The 20,876-nt window shown below is 42.5% G+C and overlaps 1 protein-coding gene across 1 annotated transcript in view; it reads left to right on the forward strand.

Annotated features, from left to right (window-relative positions):
• LONP2 (lon peptidase 2, peroxisomal) overlaps positions 1–18,528 on the forward strand; it is a 37,870-nt gene extending 19,342 nt beyond the window's left edge. The window contains exons 11-15 of the mRNA XM_031061476.1: positions 761–894; positions 8,765–8,907; positions 13,880–14,087; positions 15,121–15,311; positions 17,009–18,528. Of these exons, the coding sequence (XP_030917336.1) occupies positions 761–894; positions 8,765–8,907; positions 13,880–14,087; positions 15,121–15,311; positions 17,009–17,230 (898 nt within the window). The 3' untranslated portion in view covers positions 17,231–18,528. The remainder of the gene's footprint in view (positions 1–760; positions 895–8,764; positions 8,908–13,879; positions 14,088–15,120; positions 15,312–17,008) is intronic.
• Positions 18,529–20,876: the final 2,348 nt, after the last annotated feature.

The raw sequence follows: 20,876 nt of genomic DNA on the forward strand, positions 1-20,876 counted from the left end.
CTGGTGTGGCTGCGCTGTGTGAAGCCATGGCCCTGGCAGCACACGACATGTAGTTTAAAGAACCAAGTTATATTTCTATCATTGTCATAGAAAAAATGGAAATTAGGCTTCCTTTTTTTTCTTGTGACTTGAGTACATTTGTTTAGATTTTGAATTAGGCTTAAAAAATTAAAATACAGGGCTTTTAAATAGCTTATTCTCATTAGAACTAGGGTTTTTGTTAGATGTGACAGCAAATGTATTGATCAAAACATCTTTGGAACTTGAAACCAGCTCATTTCCAATGGAAAAAGTGTACTGATTCAATGAATTGAAGTATTTTATGAGCAATATTTTGCCTGTTTTGTGTAGTGTTACTGCCTGGTGCTTCTTTTTAATTCACAGACTAAAACAAAATACTCTGTTATGGCCAGTTCCTCAACTTCCAGTGAGCTATATATTTTAAGTTTCAAAATAATTCTTCCTTTTAATTTTTATGCATCAGGAAGAGCTCAGTGCTATTGGACATTGCTTAGCATTTCATGAAGGTTTGGCACCAGCTGTTAGTCATATCTTCCCACTCAGTAATTTATCTACAATTTTATCAGCAACCACAATTATTTTGATAAAAACAAATTCTTTTTTTCTTATGTACCAGAGTAGCCCAAGGTTTTGGTCCATTTGCCATGCCATTTCTGTGGCTGTGTGTTCAGTGAGGAGAGTGTTTCCATTGCAGAGAGCTCTGTCCTGCAGAGCCCAGCCCTGCTCTTGTCTCTCCCAGGTACACGAGGGAGGCAGGAGTGCGGGCCCTGGATCGGAAGCTGGGAGCCATTTGCAGAGCAGTGGCTGTGAAGGTGGCAGAAGGGCAGCACAAAGAGGCAAAGCCAGATCGTGCTGAGCTGGGGGAAGGAGAAGGTGTGTATCTTTGGCATGTTTTGTTGAAAAGGGATCTTCTAATGTAGCAACTTCTTCTCCTGTTTTATTCTGCTTTGAGGACTCTTGTTTTCAAAAGCCTGGCAGATAGTGTGAATTATAAGTTAAGTAGTTTCAGGCTGCTGAGTTGGTAATTGACAAGTTCAGTGCATCTGTTTTATGTCTTAGGGATGCAGTTATGATTTGTGTATGTCTTCCTAGGTTTTTTATGCAAATCTTTCACTTCTTCTCTAAGCATGGCTGTAGTTCCTACTAGCTCAGAATTCAATCTGATTATTTGGTTGTACGCTAAAAAAATTGTCTGCTTGCAGGGCTCTGAAATTAGAATTGTTTTATGTGCCTTTCAAGACCACACTTATTCAAAGTCTCTTGAAGCTTTGGTAACTTCTCAGCCTCAGTTAGTCTGCTCTTGTTTCCTATGTGTACAGACAGTGTTTTATCATTTCCAGTCATCAAACAGACTGAAAGAAAACTAAACACAAAACCCTCAAACAGCAAAAATACCCAGATAACTGCTTCACCAGTAAAGGTAGGTCTCTTTCTAGTCTGGAAATAGGAGAGGGACGGATGAAGTGAGTTGAATGTTCTAGGATCACTGTAATGTCTGTGGAAACTGTAATATAAGAACATTGAATTTGGCAGTGTTTGCTGAAGCAGGTTCAGCTTGGTTTTCTCTGAACGTTTGGCTTAAAGGCAGTGAGCTCTCACAGCAGCAGTGACTGAATCCATGAGCCATCCTGCAGTTTAAATCATCCCATCTGCCTTAAAAGGCAGAGCTTTTAAGGCATTTACCAATGCTTTCCTTTTATATTGTGTGTGTGTTCTGTACCTTCTGTGCTCTGATGGACTTTGAAGTCAAACACTGACTTGTTGATGCTTCTGTGGTTGTGAGTGCTGAGCCTTGGGCTGTGCTGGCCCAGCTCAGCAGCACCAGGCAGTATCAGCTGTCCTGGCTACTGCACCTTCTGGATGGCAACTTTGACAAGTCATATTTGCAAAGTAGGTAGCTGTGTCTAAAATGTGGTTCAGAGTCTAATGCAGCTGCTGAATAAAAAGAGGTGTTCTGCTCTTCAAGCATTCTGGTAAAATAGACAAGAGGTAGGTTCAGAGCACAACTCATGGTACTGTAAGAAGAAACACTTTATTATTACGGCAAGTAACAAAAAGGAGCTGTATTAGACATCTCAATCCAGTGAGAGAGTTATTTACCATGTTAAAATTAGCACTGTGCTTGCAACTGAGGTATTTACACTGTTAAAATTATACACTGTTAAAATTAGTTCTGGACTTGCAACTTACCAAAGCTAAGTGAAAATAGCAGCCCAATTGCTTCAGAAGGGAGCAAAATGTTGGCATTTTTGGTTGACCCAGTTTGGAGTTAAGAAAGAAATGAGCTGTGAAGAGTTGCCTTGTATTTCTGAAGTGAACACTGTCCATAAGAAAAAGGTGTATTAATAAAAGGCAGTCTGAGGGACAGGTGTCTCTGCAGTGAAACTTTGTACAGAATGGTGCAATCTGCAAAGTGGTTTTATTTTGTACTAACACTGTCCTTACACCCTGGTGTGTTTTTACAGTGTGTCATTTCGTGGGAGTGTATGAGAGTAGGAACCTTTTAAAAAATACTTTTATTTTCCTTCCACAGGTTGGAAACAACTAAGTCTTCAAAACAAAGCTTGTAAATATCTCCAAATACTTGCAAGTTGATGCAAATAATGGGACTTGTAGTCTAAATTGATTTCTTTGGCATTTTTTCTCCTGTTGATGAGTGGACATTTGTGCAGTTGTGCATCATGATGATGAATTTTTATTTCATGTAATGAATGACTCTGGAGGGTTAGTTAATCAAGTTCTCATCCCTTAATAGTTTCATTTAGAATAATTTCTGGATTTTTTTTTCTTTATCTCTATAAAAATTCCTAGAAGTCATTTTTGCTTCCTGCATTTTTGTGTTTCTGATGTGAGACTGAGACTCTGCAGTTAGTGCATTGGTGTGCCTTGAGCTGTGACTAGGAGAGGGCAGATGCAGGCTTGCCTTGCTTGCTAAAACAGAATTTCTACCTGAGCAGAGCATAGCCAGATCCTACCATGGTGCTGTTTATTCAGCTGAGTGCCTCTGCCTGGGGTTGTAGTAAGAGTTAAGGACACTAGGTGGTAGAATCACAGGCTTTCCACCATGGATTCAATCAGGTTATTACCTCCAGGGAGAGCAGCTGTTTTCAAGGCTTTGTAAAGGTGAGGGTTTTGCCCCTGTGTGGCAGTGGGCTCTGGGAAGGGAGGGCACTGCCCTGGCACAGCTGGGGACTCTCTCAGCCTGGGTTCAGCACTTCCAGAAATGCACCCCTGAAATGCAGGGGCAGTTTGGAGTGCCTCTCTTGCTCCTGAGATTCATGAGCTTTCTGGAGAAGTTGGTGAGTACAGGAATGTTGGTTTGTGTCAGTTGTGGAGTGTGCACAGGAACTTCAGCATTTTTCAGAGCTCTCTGGGGAGTTGTCCCTGTGCACAGCAATGCTGGCTGATATTTCACTGAAACACTAGCTCAGATTTATGAGACACTCCTCGAGTCTTTTGACACTACTAGAAATTCTAGAAGTCACAAAAATATGTGAAACTCTCCTTCCTATTTTAGTGCAACTGCCTTGAGAATACAATGCAGCAACTGTGCAGTCAGGCATCAGATCATGATACAGCAGTTGAAACCCAGAGTAAAAAACAATTTGTCTAATTCAGACCCAGAGGGAGATTTAGGACAGGTAGTATTTCATAACTAAAAGTGATGAAATGAGGATTGTATTTATGTCAAAACCAAGGCTTTAAACATACTTAAATATTTCCATAAACCAGCAATACAGAGCAGTTGGTTGCACTCCTTGTGGATGAAACTCTTGGTTTTAAATTAAAAGTGAGTTTGACCAAAGTGGTCAGTGTGAACTGACACATGAAATCTGCTGAGCATCAGTCCAGGCTGGAGTGACTGCAGGTACTCAGGTCTGAGCTCTGCTGACCTTAGAGAGCTCCCAGCTCTGCAGGCTGCAGTGAGGGCCTTTTTCTGAAATTTCTGAAGATTGCTTGGAACGACTTCCTTGTAAGAGGTCAAAAAGACTTAAGTGTTCTGAGAAGTTTGGCTTGAATACAAATTAGTTTTTAATGTATTATTTTTTTCCATGTTAATTTATCTAAATATTCCTGCATGAGCACCTCACCTTCAAGTGTTTCAAGTACACATTGTTACTGTAGGCCACAAATGATGGAATGTAATTATTTTGTGGAAAGAGAACTTTTCTGATGCTGTGGGGAAAAATGCACATAGCATTAAATTTAAGCATATAAGTAAGTGTAAACAGGATTAGGGTCCCAGGAAATTTTTCCCTTCCTAAAGAAACACTTCCTAAAAGTTTGGTGCATAAGATTTGACAGTGGAATGTTGCTTTTAGGGGGCAGTATCATGTTATGGCTGGCTTTGAATGTGAACTGTTGTCAGCAGAAGCAATCCCATCCTTCTCTATCTAAATGCAGTTTTGGGGCATTTTTAGTATCAAGGGGCTAAAAGAGTTCTGAGTCTGTCTGTTGTGTGCTGAAGCATCTGCTGCTAAGTCAGATGAAAAAGAAAGAATTTTATTATCCTTTTAATTGCCCACAGACTTGAAACCTTGTCCATCATGCTGATGCTCTTTTTTGTATCTCTGTAGCAGTTCAGTAAATCAGTATGTGTTATGTTAAAAGCTACTTGAAAATGTTAAGCTTCTATTTTTCTATCTTGGTCAGTAAGTATGGCTAGAAATCTTTGGGTTTAAGACTTGTGTTGCCAATGCTTAATTTAAATCTGTTCTGTGAGGAGATGAGAATTTGCTGCATGTTGAGGAGGTTTGAGACTTTTGTATTCTCTCATTTTCATTACATCTGTAGAAGGCAGCAGTCTAATCTTTGTGCCATGAAATGTCTATTAACATGTGCCATGAAATGTCTATTAACATTAAGTCTTTAATTACATTTAATAGTTCATTGTCAGTATGTTTTCTTAGGAGTCCATTTTCTTACAAATCCATTATTTACATGTGAGACTTTGTTTTATTTTGGGAACTTGCAAAGACAGATTCCTGAAGAACATTGTGATCTTTGAGTAGCTGCAGATTCTACTTGGAAAATTTTACAAACAATCTTTTTTTGGTTGGTTGTTTTTTGAACTTATTTTTGGTTCCTTGGGGAGGGCTGTGTGTTGTTTATTTTTAGTATTACAATTTTTAAATGTTAAAACAACTCAATACATGCTGCTTTTGTGTAAGCGGACATGTAATAGCAGAGCAGCAGGTGGTTCCTCTAGTGCACTTTGGAGCTCTGCTGAGGGCACTTTTTGACCTTTTAGTTTATTTTGCCAACTTGTCTCAAATTGTAAGATGATTAAGCTGCTGTCCTAATGAAAAGTTCTGTTTCTGGAAATCTGAATGTAGGTGTCTTGTTTTAGATAAATCTGCCATTTAGCTTGTACTGTAGTTTATGACTGTATGTCTGGGGAAGGTAAGGAACACAATTTGTCATTGTTAGTGGAAATCTTAATTACTTGTGTCTGTATAGATTCCTCACAGTCAGCACCTGTTTAAAGATGATAAACAGAGATGGCTTTTTCCTTCAAAGAAAAAGTTAGAGTTTGTAATTGCATTTTGGGACATCACTGTATGCTTTTACAGAAAATTAGATAATGCCAGAATTTAGTTTAACACTTTTCTAAAAAGTCTAGAGTTTGTTGCTGTTACTGATCATAAAATGGGATCTACTCATTAGATCAGCTAAAGAAGAGTTTGATTCCTTTAATGGGGCAGGTGGCCTCAAATTCCCTGATTTGTTTATGAGGAATTTGTCTCTTCTGCTGTATATAGAGCTAGGTGAAATAAATACATTTGTGTTTGGTAGGCAGTAAAATCTTGGTGTAGAACAAAAGTAGCTGGCTTTAAACTCAATTTTGTTTTGAAATATGGATTGTATCTCAGATTATCAAATAGAGTTGAAATTGCAGTCTGAATTGCAAGAATAGCATGCCAGGGTCAAGCTTCCTAGACTTGCCAGTATTTATGTCTTTGAATTTATTATGTACAAAAATAGCAGTTTAACAAAAGCAGAGAGACATGCTGGAACAACAGGAGGCATCTGACTAAGGCAGTGTTTGCAGTAGAGGAGTGGGATTTAGGCATGGAGCAGTGAGTTGGACAATGAAAGAGTAGTGGCTGTTGGATAAGAACTGCTGGATTGGAGTCCTGAGTGAAAGCTGAGCTGCTGCTGTCATGTTAATGGTGATGTGGAATGTTTTCCTTGATGCTCTCTTAAGGCATTAGTGAGAATTGCACAGTCACAAAATTATCTGTAAAAAGGTCTTTATGTATCAGGATTAATAACAGGAAAGTTTGTATCTTGTGAAAGGAGACATCCTCATTCATCTGTTCTGAGAATTGCTTGTGCACCACTGACCACCTCTTCATGTTATGGTAAACAGATTAGATCAGTGATTTGTGGTTTTCTGTACTTGTTTGAACTCTTGGATCTTCAGTTACTGTGCATGCATTGATGTGCAGAGGAAGAACCAGAAAGCTCCTCTTCAAACTAAAATTAGAAAGAATTCAAAGAAAGTAAACAACCCATATTTGGATCCAAACTCTGGTGCAGGAGTCCTGAAGCTCAGTGTACACTGCTGTGTGATACAGACTTCAGATGTGTGTTGGGCTGGGGTTGGGGCTGGCAACAAAAGTCCTCACTCTGTGTGCAGGACAGCCCCAGCGCAGGGAGGCACTGCCCTGAGCCATGGAGCCTCAGGAACAGCTGGATTGTCCAAGCATTCTTCATTTCTCAGAAGTGTTTCACTAAAACACTGCTTAGGGCTCTTGAGAAATGCTGATAAGCCTCTTGCACCTGGATCAGATCTGTGGGGAAATGATTCCCTGCTTGCATTGTCCCTCTGCTCCCAGTTCCTGGGGGCCTGTGCAGTGTCAGGCCCTGCCAGGGACTGCCAGTTCTGGAGCTCAGCCATGCAAACAGCTCCTCTGCAGGTTGGTGTGAGGCTTTGGCATTGACATGGTTCCCATTGCAGTTCACTGGCACCACATTTCTCTTCACAGAGAAAAGCAAGGCACAGTTCTTCCCAAGAATATTTCTGGGTTTCACATTCTCTGAACCTCAGAGAAAGAAAACACAATTCTTATCTCATTTGCTGTTTGTGCAAAAGTAGAATGCAAGATGGAGATTGTTTACCCACAGTGATGGTGTTTTGTTTCCTTGGCCTGTCAGGGCCAGGGGTGTGTGTGTGTGTGTGTGTGTCAGAACTATTGGCTGACAGTCATGAGTTTCTGTGCAGTTGTGTGCAGAGTTGAGTGCTTGGCAGATTCAGTTTAGATGTAATGTAATATAGTGTAATATAGTATAGAATAATGTAGTATAAAAAAGTAATTAATTAGCCTTCTGATACCAATGGAGTCCTCCTCAACATTCCTCCCTTCTTTGGGGCATTCCCTGTGAATACTATCGTTCACTTCTGTATAAAAAGAGAAAACAGAAATTTGAAGGCAATTCTGCTAAGGAAGCCACTGTACAGGTAAGAAACCCACTCATGCTGTGAGTGAAGGAAGGGAAGAGCCCCTTTCTGAACCCATAACTGTTGTTTAATTGTTGGTCCCTCCTGAGTGACACTTGAGTATATTGCATTCAAAAGTGTCAGGCTGCTGGGGGTTTATAGCCCTTCCTCAAGAGTATATCATGCCTGTAGGTGTTTCTGAAAATGTCTGGTAATTGGGCCTTGGAGGAATCTTTTGTTGCTACTGGTTATTGAGCATGGCACCTTAGCAATATCTCCTTCAACAAAGAAAAGAACAGAGCCCTCTGTGTGTGTAGTATTTCAAGACAAAAGCCACAGGCTGTTACACTGAAATTGAGATTTTTCCACTGCACAAGGCCTGTAGGTGTTGTGCTCTGAGCTGCCTGTTGAACAGACAGGAGACATCAGTTTTGTGAGGCAGCCTCAGTAGGTGGAAGGTGTCCCTGTGTGTGGTGGGGACTGATGATCTTTAGGGGTCCCTTCCAACCCAAACCCTTCTATGGTTGTGCAAAGCCCTAAAAGTCATAGGAGACAAAACTCAACATGAGAAATGTCACATCAGAGCCTGTGCTGCAGGGGCTGCCCTGGAGGTGCTCTGTGCTGGGGCACACTTGTAAACACTCAGGAAAGCAACAGGAGTTCCTGCACTGTCAGAATTGCCCCCAGAGTTGTTCAGCTGCACGTTCTCTGTTACACCACCCTGCACGATTCCTCCTGCAGGAATTAACCCTTTCCTGTGAGGGTGGGCAGGCCCTGCACAGGCTCCCAGAGAAGCTGGGGCTGCCCCATCCCCTGGAAGTGTCCAAGGCCAGCTGGGACAGGGCTCTGAGCAACCTGGGATGGTGGAAGGTGTCCCTGCAAGACCCTTAAGCAAGATGAGCTTTAAGATCCTTTACAGTCCAAACTGTTCTGATTCTGTGAAATGCTGGTTTTCTGCACAAATCTGGTGAAAAATGTAAAGTCTTAAATGAGCCTAATGTGTTTTGCTATTTGAATTAGTTTAAAATGCACTTAAGCTGATGAGTTGCATCTCTGTCAGTGCTCTAGATTTAATTTTATCTTTGATGAACAGTTAGAACATATTTAAGCCTAATAATTACATTTCATGCCATATTATGTTTAATTTGACAAGATTTTTGTGAGAGATGGTTTGAACACATTTTTCCTGAACTTACTGAGCATTTCATTGCATGTTTTATTTTTCTGTCACAATTTTAAAAAAATTCCTCTGTCTAGGAAAGATCATTACAAATCCTAAATTAGATTTTCTTCCCTTAGATTGCAAAGAACACATCACAGAAGATGCCAAACCAGAATCCATCAGTGACACAGCTGACCTGGCTCTGCCACCTGAAATGCCAATTTTAATTGATTTCCATGCTCTGAAAGATATCCTGGGGCCCCCCATGTATGACATGGAGGTAACATCCTCATTTGTTTCTGTTTGATGCTGTTTCTGGCTGATAGGATTATTGCTATTGACTGAGTCTATACAACAATAACTTCAAAATATGTTAATAACAGCACTGTGTTACTTTATGTTCCACAAAGTGTGTTTTCACCTTAAGCTTTTCTTTTCTTTAATTCAGGGTACATAAATGACATAATGCCTTGACTTTTCTGTCAGCAAAGGTTCCTGCAGCAGTGCTGGAGAATGCGGTGGTGTTTTTTCAGTTTGAAACAATTTTGCTTTTGTTTGGGGGATGTTTGGTGGTCTTGGGAAAGAAGCCAAAAGTAGAACCCAGGAATCCTGTCTCTGCAGCAGCTGTGCTAAGGACTGCTCCTCATACCTCCTTAAAGCCAGGCAGCATTTTTGGGTATTAAAACCACTTCAGTTTGCACCAGAAGTTCTCAGACATTCTTTAGGTTAATGTGACTCTTAGCTATTAAAATGTTTTATGATCAGTCAGGCACCCCAGCTCTGCTCCTCAATAGGCATATTTCAGATTTTTTGCTTTCCCCCATCTGTATTTTGCTCCTTTCTGTAGAAATGCCATCAGTTAAAGTAGTTTGTTAGTTTGGGATTCTCATTTCACCAGTGCCAGTGACACACTGACAGTTGTTCTCTGGTTCTGAGAACTTTCCTCTTACAATTATTTTCTCCTTAATCAGAGGACCAGACTTCCAGTGGGACTTAGAGAACAAAAAGAAGACAAGGTGATTGGGATAGCAGGAGAAAATGAGTGATTGTTAAGGAATGAATCAGCTTTTAGACCTGAACTGAGCCTTTTGGATATGAAGATTTTATCATGGAAGAGATTCTTAAGGAAGAGGCAGAAATGAGGAGACAAGCTGGCAGGAGGCAGTGCCACTGGGTGTGCCAGAGGATGAGGTGGGAGCAGTGGGACAGTGGCAGGCAGGAGGATAAATGACCAAGGGGCCTGGTGGCTCTGGCCTGAGGGGCTTCTTTGGTGATCTGGTTTTTCACTTTCAGAGATTAGAAGAATTTACTCTTTAGGCAAACGACTGAATTGTCAGCAGCTTACCTTTGTTCTTTCCAACTCTCAGAAGCCTCTGTACCCAGCAGGAAGATGACACAAATATAAGAATGCAGTGCTAATATGGGACTTTTCTTAGGTGTCCCACCTGGTGTCAGCTCTGTTTCTGGAGTTGATTATTCATTTAAATTTGGTAGTGTGGCTGTGATGGAAAAGAATTTCTGCTATTTTGTCTTTTCTGTAGGATTAAGTAATTAAAGTGTGGTTCTTAATTTCAAGTACAAACACAGGAGTGCTAGCTGGGGGTTATCTTTGGTGGGTTTTTGTTTATTTCTTGTGGGGTCCACAATAGATGCCATAAATTTGCAGATAAGCATTTCATGGATCTGCTGGCCTCTAAACTGAAATAAGACTGATTGAAGCTGGTGACTTCTCTTTCTAAAGGTTTTTTTAACATTTCCATATTTAGAAGGCAAATTTAGTAGAGATGAATCCACACAGATGAGTTCCCCAAGCAGCCCAGGATTTCTTTCCATGTACTATTTGCTGTATTGGTTGAGTGAATATTTTTCAGTACACACTTTGGTTTTTTCCACGTAAATTGCTCAGATAACAACATAACTCCTATTTTAAGGAATTTTCCCAACTAATGTGTTATTCCTTAGGATTTTTTCAAGTCCCCCCAAGGTTCTTTGGAAGAGCAGAGTTTCTGCTCTGAGCTTGGCTGCTCTGTAGGGTCAGGCTGGGTCTCCTCTCTGGGTCTGGCCTGAGAGCTTCACCCTGGGCCTGCATTTTGCCATTTATCAGCAGCTGAAACAAAGACACAATGAGGCAGCCACTGTGTCAGTACCTGAGTGAGGCTGAGCAAATGGAACTGAAAACATGACATGACTTCATTGATCTGTTGTCCTTCAGGGAATTCCTGAGTCAGGGATTCATCTTCCACCTTTCCAGGGCATTGCTTGGCTATTGTCTGCACAACTCTCCCAGCAGGAAGATGGGACAGAATATTCAGTTCCTACTTGCTGGATTAATTCATTTATCACAAATAAATAATCTTATGTGTCTCCCTACAGAACAAATGTTGGAATTAATCACACAGTGAGGCTTTGAAAGAATAATCTCATCCATTTAAATTGCAGAAGATTTAATGAAATGTTTCAGCACAGCACACTTCTGGGGGAAAGGGTTTCCAACATATCCAGTGGATTTATAACAAACTATTTGTATTTTTGGCTTGGATTTTAGTTGATGTATTGGGGGATTTTTTAGCTTTTTTTTTTTTTCTTTCAATCCTTAAGTCTGCTCGAGTAACAAAGGTTGTTGGCACCACAGGAAGGCCCATCAGGATTGGTTTATATCCTCATAACTTGAGTGAAGTTGAAGGGACAGAAGCTGCAGGTCAGGGAAGTGGTCTGTTCTAGGAAATGAAAGTGCAGATGCCATAAAAGAATGGCTCTGTTTCATGGGACATGCACAATTTAATCAGGGAAAAACGGGTTTTTTTGCTTTTTTTTTTTTTCTTTCAATCCTTAAGTCTGCTCGAGTAACAAAGGTTGTTGGCACCACAGGAAGGCCCATCAGGATTGGTTTATATCCTCATAACTTGAGTGAAGTTGAAGGGACAGAAGCTGCAGGTCAGGGAAGTGGTCTGTTCTAGGAAATGAAAGTGCAGATGCCATAAAAGAATGGCTCTGTTTCATGGGACATGCACAATTTAATCAGGGAAAAACATCAGGGTGTCTTTCAGAAGCAAAACCTGTCCAAAGTACAGGTTTAGATTGGCATATTTGTCTAAGAACTGTCAGTCTTGTGGTGATATTTCTGGGAAATCCTCCTCCCTCAGAGGGAAGCCACTGTTAATGAGCTTTGCCAGCAGTGATTTGCCAGGGAATGAATCAGAAGAGAAGAAAAAACGTTGGTACAGTCAGGCTGGGAGAACCTGTGGAAGGAAAACAAATGTGCTCAAGGCCAGCAAGTGACTGAACTGGTTCTCATGTCCCATTGGGAATCAGGGACTTCCCAGCTTCTTGTCCATTGCACTGACTTGGTGTAGCTCCAAAACTGCAGCTGATAACCTGAAATACTCCAAAATGTGCTGAATGTTAAGACTTAAATTTTGCACTATCCAGGCAGCTAAAATGCATTTGACAGTATGTTCATGTACTCAGGGTACAGCTAAATCACAGCTGGTTTGGTCTCATCTACAAACATTTTCAGACCTCAAGACTCCATTGCTCAGTGGCATCTTCCTCACCTGACAGACATCACCAGCCATCAGCTGATTCAAATGGTCATTTTTAATTGAGGCTGTTTAGAAAGTGTAAGAAAGGATTTATTCTAATTTAAATTCATCTGACTTTAGGTGAGAACAAATTATTGAGGTGCCAGGAGTCATTCAGTCTTGTGGGTCTCTCATGTGGTCCAGTGTGATTTCCTCTGAGTGTTGGGGTTCTGTGGCTCTGGCTGTGTGTGGGGGTTTCCAAGGGGCTTTTCTGCAGCCACATCTCCAAGCTGCCAGGGCATTTGCCACGTGTGCCTGTCAGCAGCCTCAGTAAAGGCTCAGGGTGCAGCAGGGGTGGTCCAGTCTCCCTCCAGGACAGCAGGAGAGGTTGCTTGGCTTTGGAGGCAACAGGTGATGCAGGGAACAATGGTCCAAAGGTGATCAGCACCTACTGCACAGGCAGTTTCTCCTATCAGATCTCAACTGACTTGTGAAAGTAGGAGGAGGGACCTACCTAGTCTGAGAATAGAGGAGGGAGCCTGTGCTGAGTCTGTTAGAACCATTTGGGTTTTGATTTCTTGTCCCATTTGCTGTGTTCTGCCCCTGAGCTCTCAAACAGTCTCTAAACTGTTACCAGTTGATCCAGAGTAGAGTCTAAAAGAACTGAAACAAAACCCCCAGATCAATAAACCTTGTTGATGGCTGCTTTGGGCTGAGAGAGGGTGTGGACAGTTAATTGTGTTCATCTCACCTTTAATGGTTTGCCAAAATAGCGTTGTCTCCAGTGCCAAGGGGAATGTTCCAGCTTTGTTGGACTTCAGTGTGACCAGCATGAGCTGACTTTGTTAACCTGAGCTACTTAGCAGTGACTAAAATAATCAATCACTGTAACTAATAACACACAGGGAATGGGTATAGGAACAGATGTTAGCAAGGATGAAAATGCTTGGTGAGGTATTTAGATACCATAAAAGTGAAACACACAGTTCTAATGCTAGAAAAGGAAAGAGCCTTCTCAGCCAAATGATGCTAATGGAAGCAAAGGGCAGGGTGCTGCTGCCAGTGCTCAGGTGAGCCCCAGGGGAGGCAGGAGGAGGGGCTGGGTGGGTTCTTTGCCTTTGGCTGCCAGTGGAGCTGCTGATTGCTTGCTTGGCTGCTGTAATTCCTAAAGGGGCTCTGTCAGGTGTCCCCTCACCTGGCCTGGGAACAGGCACGTTTCTGCTGTTCCAAAGTGTTTGTAAATGTCTGCAGGGAACAGCATCAGGGGCTTGGCTGGCCACAGCTCAGGCAGTGCCACCACCTTTAGAAAGGCTTGTAGAAAACACTGGGGAGCAAAAGTGGCTTTGTCACAGGAGTGAGGGCAAACACACTCTAGCAGATGGGTTAAGTCACATAAACATTCAGTCAGGGTTGACTGAATACTTGGAGTCCTTTGAGGAGAAAGATTCTTAAGGTGTTTTTGTGGGCAGGGAAGGTTTCAAGAATGACACACCTAGATGTTTGCCATGGCCTTAAGCTAAGCTGCCACATACAGCTCGTGTTGTGTAATTAGTGTTTACACATATTCAGAACTACTGCTGCATTAAATAATAAATTAAAATATAAGAGATCAGACACGTGGCTTAACTTTAGTGTTTTGATGGGCACAGTTGTTTCAAAGCCAACTATTGAATTGTTTTTGCAATTTTTTTAATGGTTGTTTCCTAAACTGCTTCCTGTGTTTCCCTTCAGGTGTCTGAGCGCCTGAACCAGCCCGGGGTGGCCATAGGGCTGGCCTGGACACCCCTGGGAGGGGAGATCATGTTTGTGGAAGCCAGCAGGATGGATGGGGAGGGCCAGCTGACACTGACCGGGCAGCTGGGGGACGTCATGAAGGAGTCGGCTCACCTGGCCATCAGCTGGCTGCGCAGCAATGCCAAGAGATACCAGCTCACCAACGGTGAGGGAAGGGACCCTGCTGGTGCCACCTGCCCAGTCACCCTGGGCTGTCACATGGAACAGAGAAAGGGTTTCAGCCAGCAGTGCTGCCCTGGAGATGAGATCAGCCCCAGAGTGCCTTTGTGTAGTTCTTTCCCAGCTGTTGCCAAGCCAAGGTGGTTGTGGCCTGGCAGAACATGAGTTGTGTCTCCCTGCCCTAGCCTGGAAGGTTGTGGCAGACAATCCTCTGACTCATTTTGACACTCAAGCTTTCCAGCAGTATTTTCGTGATGGAGACAGATATGCAAGTCTGTAGCTTTTCTCTGACAGGTTCTGTTAAAAGGTTTTAGTCTTTTAGTCTTTAGTCTAAGTTTTAGTATTTTGAGAGTGTTGGGTTTGTATGGCAGCTGTGGAACTGCAGTGCAATAGGACAAGAACACTTTAACTATTTTTTTGTCTGAACCTCCCAGGACTTGTAGAAATGTGCTTTCTAGATTGATCATCTGCTGATCAGGCAAATAATTGACCAGTATCTTCCTCTATTTGTGTAAGTTTAGATAGGTATAAAACCAAAATGTAATTAATGTGTGAAATGCTGCAGGGATTACCTGTGTGCATGTTTGCCTCTCTGGTTTGCACTCCATGTACTCCATTACAGGTGAAGGGACATAAATAAGAGTTCCACTTGATTATAAATGTGAGTTTCTGTGAAGTGTTCTCTGAACATTGACGTTGATGGTTTGGGACATAAAAATTCTATGTGGAAATTCCTTGGTTTCCACTTTAATCCCTACTCTCAATTTCCCGATGCATGCAAATGCCAAGCTTGTTGGTTATCATGTTACAGTTTTTTCTAGGAATCTGGATGTAGGAAAGCTCATTGGGATTTCTTTGTTGTTTTTTCCTAGGCCCTCTGCAATATTGTGTTGTTTTTTTCAGCCTGCTGTTAGTAAATAGTGCCGAGGCTTTTATTTCTTGGTGGGCTTTTAGAATAAAGACCAGGAAGAAAATAGGTTTAGATTTTTAACATTCAAACCATTCTTTTTTTCCTTAAGCTTCTGGAAGTTTTGATCTCCTTGACAACACTGACATCCATCTGCACTTCCCAGCTGGAGCTGTCACAAAAGATGGACCATCTGCTGGTGTTACCATAGTAACCTGCCTTGCTTCACTCTTCAGTGGGCGGCTGGTGTGCTCAGATGTAGCCATGACAGGAGAAATTACACTAAGAGGCCTTGTTCTTCCAGTAAGCATCATTGGAGAAAAGAGCTAAGTTGTATTAATGCTCCCTATTTTGGATATAAAATCTGTTTATAGCCACTCAGAAAAGCGTGGATCCAGAGCCTTGCTGGATCATTCCGTAGCAGCAATGTGGTCTCTGCTGGTGCAGTTGGAGGAGGCCAGGCTGCTGCAGGACTGCCCCACTCCTCTGCTTTGCCTTTCAAGCTAAAGCCAGCCTTGGTGTGGCTTTTTGGGAAAATACATTCAAATGTCTACTTAGAAAGGAAACCTCAAAGTCTTAAAATGCAAGATGGCTCTGAGTCTGCACTGCAGTTCCTAAATGTGCTTCCTCAGACTGTTGGTTCTGGTGTCTTTGAAAAGTTGTGACTTAAAGCTCTCACTGTAACTGCATACAGGTTACTCCTGAATCCATGGAGCTACTTTTAGGTTTCTCTTAAATGTTGATCCTTGGCTGTAGCTCAGCCAGATGGGGTTTCCATAAAGCTTTGTCTAAGCATGAAGGCAGAGAAGGTGTTCAGACAAACAGAGTTTAGTTCAAAGTGTCAGTGGAGCCTGGCACGGGGGCTGAAGCCAATATGGGAGTTATCATCTCACCAAATGATGGACAGGAGGAGGATGAAGCTGGAAATCAGGGGCAGGATTTTTGTTTCCTGCAGAGGAGGCAGAACCAGAGGTGCCATGGCAGGCAGTGGCCTGGGAGGCTCTGGGGCAGAGAGTGACAGGACAGGCCATGTCCAGGGGTCGGGAGCACCCTGCAGTGACTGGTGGGAGCCAGCTTAGCTCTGCAGCCACCCTGTCCTGGCTGTGCCTGCTGCTAAAGCTGTGTGCAGAGATAAGGGAGCTGTAAATATTAAACCACAGTTTCCTCCTTCCCCAAGGTAGTCTGGAATCTTGCTGTTCCCAGTGACTGAGTTGCCGGGGCTGTGCCAGGGGCTGCCCTTGCTGCTGAGTGTGCAGCACTGCCCGGAGCCGTGGGTCACATGAGGATCACGGGTCACCTCTGCCCCATGTCACAGCAGCCAGGCTTGGCCTTTGTACTGTAATACGGGCCCTTCCTCTCTCTAAAGCACTGTAAAATTACAAATTTCTACTCTAAGATGGTCTGTAGGAATGGAAAGGAGTTTGGGGGAAGAAGCTACAGCTGTAAAAAAACTAATTTAACCCCTGTTTACATCTCATTAGCAACTCAACCAGGAGGCTCAGTGCCTCTCCACTCCTGGAACACAGGTTTGCTTTGCTGTGTGTATTTTGTTGTACAGCTCAGGTTATTTTTCATGGGACATTGCTGCCTTAGGACTCTTTTCCCCCTAAATCTAACGCTGCCTTTTTCTGAAAAATCTTCTGTTCTAATGCAGGTGCAGGATTTCAGTGATATAAAAAAACACAGAGTGAAGGCCATTTTTTTGTTATAGAAATTCCTGAAAAGCAATGACTTTCCCACTATTGATTCTCTCGTACCTCACTCCTAAATGTGTTTTTCTCTAGTTATTAGCTGTTACAGAAAGAATACTGTAGCATATTAACATATTTCCCTCATTAAGCACATGATGAGCTACAACTCTGACTGCATTTTTAATTGCTTTCCTAAATGACTGAGGGAGGCAGAACCTTTCCTCAAAATTTAACTCCTGATGTGATGTTACAATAATTATTTTATTATTAGTTCATTGTTTTTATACATGTATCGCTTCTCCTCCTTAGGTTGGGGGCATTAAAGACAAAGTGCTGGCAGCACACCGAGCTGGCCTGAAGAGAATCATCCTTCCCCAGAGGAACGAGAAGGACCTGGAGGAGATCGCGGCGCCCGTGCGGCAGGAGCTGAGCTTCGTGCTGGCCGCCTGCCTGGACGAGGTGCTCAACGCTGCCTTCGACGGCGGCTTCGCGGTCAAGGCCAGCCTGGAGCACCTCAACAGCAAACTCTAGGCAGGCAGGCTGGGGTTACTGCTCTCTCCAGTTCCATAGTCCTTGATCTGTTTCAGCTACATTTAGGTATCAGGTACAACTATGAGCTAAATGGGTTTGAATGGGGGTGTCAGTGCCATCAAAAGGAAGATGCTGCTGCAGTCACCAACCTGGAACTGCAGTTCAGGGGCATTTGCTGCTTTTTATCAGCAAAGAATCTTCAATCTCATTTCCTGATGGATTTGAGCATGAGAAAGAATTCCTTAGCCTGTCTGGCACCTAGGTGTGTACATGGCAGCAGCTGGTCACATCCTTAAAGAGGGAATAATGTGCAGCAGGAGGGGGGGTCATAGGTGGGGTTGTTACAAAAAGCAACTGATTTAGTGCAGGTTTAGTTATTTACAAAATATCTGTAATAATAATGAATAATAATGTGCTAAGGAGCAGCAGTATCTGGGGAAAAATAAGGTTTTTGAAATGTAAAAAAATAAGCTTAAGGCATCTGAAGAGAAGTACTGTGGCCTAATAAATGAAGTTAGGAAGTTCTTTTAGCACTTGGTTCTAGTTTGTTCTATTTTTCAAATGCAGGAAGCAATGCCAGAACTGAAGTGTAGGAACTGTTGTGTAGGAAGGGAGAGAACACATCAGTTCCTATCTGCACAGCTGTCCCTGCAGCAGCAGCAGCAGCAGGGGGGGTGGAGTGTGCATGAGGCCTTAATGAAAAAACCCAGGAATGTTCTGGAGGGGCAGAGTTCATGTCCTTCGTTCCTACCCACCACAAACCCACTTGGTTCTGGGATGCCCATGCTTGGAGGTTCACCTATGGAAATTAAATCCATTTGAACAATGCTAAGAAAATTCTGAATCTTTGTTCAGTGTGAATAATGTAAGGTTCAAGAAGTCTGGCAGCCTCCCTGTCCTTTGGTAGCTTTGTCTCTTATCTCCCCTTGAACGTCAGTGAGGACTGTGCTTCAGTGAGTGTGTGATCCGGGCCCTTGGCATTTTTTAGTCCAGGGGCAGCCCCACAAGCAAATCCTGGGTGTTGTTACATCCTTCTCTTGCTCACTGGTTCTGAAACAACCCCCAAAGTGCTTATGAAACACAAGCTGTACCAGTCACAACAGCCTATTCTAGAATCTGCCTAAAAATCAAAAGTAAAGAGTTTGCTTTGCTTTTATTTTTGTAGATAACAAAGCTGATTTACCTGGAATAGAACAGCACTGATTGAAATCAATTCAGTGGCAATTTCAACACCTATTTTACAAAAGATTTTACAACTTCAACAAAAGACTTAATCTAATAAAATGATAAAAATAAAACCTGCTTCTTTCTGTGTCAGTATTTTAAGAGCTGCACTCTTAGTCACTCACAAGGATGTTCTGAGACTACAGACAACAGCCCCAGTCTCAGAACATGTTCTGCCTCATGAGAAATGTGCAGGGAAGAAGGGCAAAGAAACTTCCCCCTGGGTAAAAACCCAGCCTGGTAACTCTGTGCTGCTGCTTTGCTTTTGATCAAACCAGGAGGGAAAAATCTTTTACCAAACAGATGGAGAAACAATCCTGCACTGCTCTGCACTGTGAGAGCAATGACATGCTTGGAATTCCAGCACAGTCTGTTTACACATGGACAAAACAAATCTGCATTTTTTTAGAAGAGAATAAGGACTACTAAAAAAAAGTTTCCAGCATGGTCAACAGGGAGCTGCTCCCCAGAAATTTAAAGGATGACTTTCTGTCATTACTCCAACTCCTCAGTCTTGTCCCCATGGACTCCACCTGTAGGTGAGGGGTTTAATGGCACTCTGAAGATAATGCCAGGCACTCAGTGCCAGCTCTTCCTGTCCCTGCTGCCATGAGGAGCTTCTGTTACTGAGTTCAGATTTTTTTGAACCAACATAAGCACAACCCATTACAGCAGACACTACAGCCACACTTTGGTGCCTTTTGTTTGGCTTCCACTGAGCACAGTAATCCTGTGCAGCAGCGAGCCAGAGCAGTGCAGAATGAAGGGATGGCAATACCCTGGGGAGTACCTGCTTAGGAACAATTAGATGGAGCAGAGATTCAACTTGTGTCCCTCAGAAAAATACCCCAAAACAGCTGAAGCTTATCAAAAGGGAAAGCAGTGGTAGCTTCTTCCTCTATCCACACTGTAAACTGCTACAGATAGTAACTATCCCACTGGAACAATTCCTGCTTTAATCACAGCAGCTTGGAAAAGGTTCTGGGTAAAACAACAGGCCAGGCAGCAATACAAAACCATTCACCTGCTTTAATTTTAAACCACTACTGCAAACAAGAACTAGCAGGAACTGTCACAACAGAATCAAAATATTTACATCCACATTTGTCAAACATTTTAAGGCCTTTTTTTTTTTCCAAAAGGGCAATGAAAAAACATGGAGGTAGTGCTAGCAGACAAATGCAAGATCTACTGTGTTTCATCTTTTAGAGACAAATTTGAATACTCCTCCCAATACAGCAAAGTAAAACAGCACTTTCTAAAATAAACAGCTAATGTTAAGACAATGCCAGGCTTTAATACACCATTTATTTTAGATAAGGTAGTAAACTGTACAGACTTCTAGTACGGTTTCTTTTTTCATATATAACAGTGTAGTTGACTTATCAGGTCCTCACACTCTTTAGGCTTTTAATACTGTTGAGGCTCTGGACCCAAGGGTAATTTTGTAATTCCATCTGATGATGGATATTAAAGGTTTTATACAACTATTTAACACCAAATGGAGCAATACTAATTTACATTACAGTAAGTCAGCATACAGTAGTTATGCTATAGCTCTTGTCCTCTGTGAAACATGAACAAACCTGTCTGAGCACAGCAGGCAGCTTCTAAAGCTCACTGCAAAGGCCATTCCTGAAGGCCCTTTCCAGAGCACAGCCCTGACCTTCAGCCCACTGTGGCTCAATCAAAGCACTGCAGCTCAGCACAAGGGCTCAGGGGTGACAGTGCTCCTGGGGACACAGCCCCAGCTGAACCCTGCCAAGCACAGCAGTGAGCAGCCCCGCACAGCCCTGGCCTCTCAGGGGCCACACACATTCTCCACCACGTTCCCTGAGCACAGCCAGGGCTGGGATGGCTCAGCTCAGCCAGGCAGGCACCAGAGAGGCCAGGGAGATAGATAGGGGCTCCTCTTAAAGAGTATTTAGCCAACTTTCTGTTAAAGACAAACTGGAGGTAAATACAGAACAAGCTTAACTAGGTGAGAATAATTACTGAATTTAGGAAACTGCAAACAGTTGGCTGTATATTCAAAAAGAAAAAAATGCTAGATTGCAGGAGTTTTGGAAGCATTTATCTACTGTCACAAGGTACCAGTACATCTTTTAAATTACATCTGTGCACAGTTCAAACAGTCTTAAGTATCAAATTTTCAGAGTGAAACTTTACTACATGAAGCCAACTATTTCTGTAGTATTTTATTAATCCAACCCAATGGATTTTATGTTCCTTACCTGTAGAACTACTTACCTCATCATGCATCAAAAACAGTAAGAACAAGAGTTGTCCTAACAGATCAACTTCTGATAAGAAAGTTAAGACAGTGCACAGTAAATAAACGGTATTTTAATGTGTTACAAAAGTAGTCAACAGCCAGACCAGCTCCCCGACACGGCCACCACCACTTGCTTTGACAAAGGTT

Source organism: Geospiza fortis, unplaced genomic scaffold (assembly GCF_000277835.1).
Source record: "Geospiza fortis unplaced genomic scaffold, GeoFor_1.0 scaffold405, whole genome shotgun sequence".
Taxonomy (NCBI): Eukaryota; Metazoa; Chordata; class Aves; order Passeriformes; family Thraupidae; genus Geospiza; species Geospiza fortis.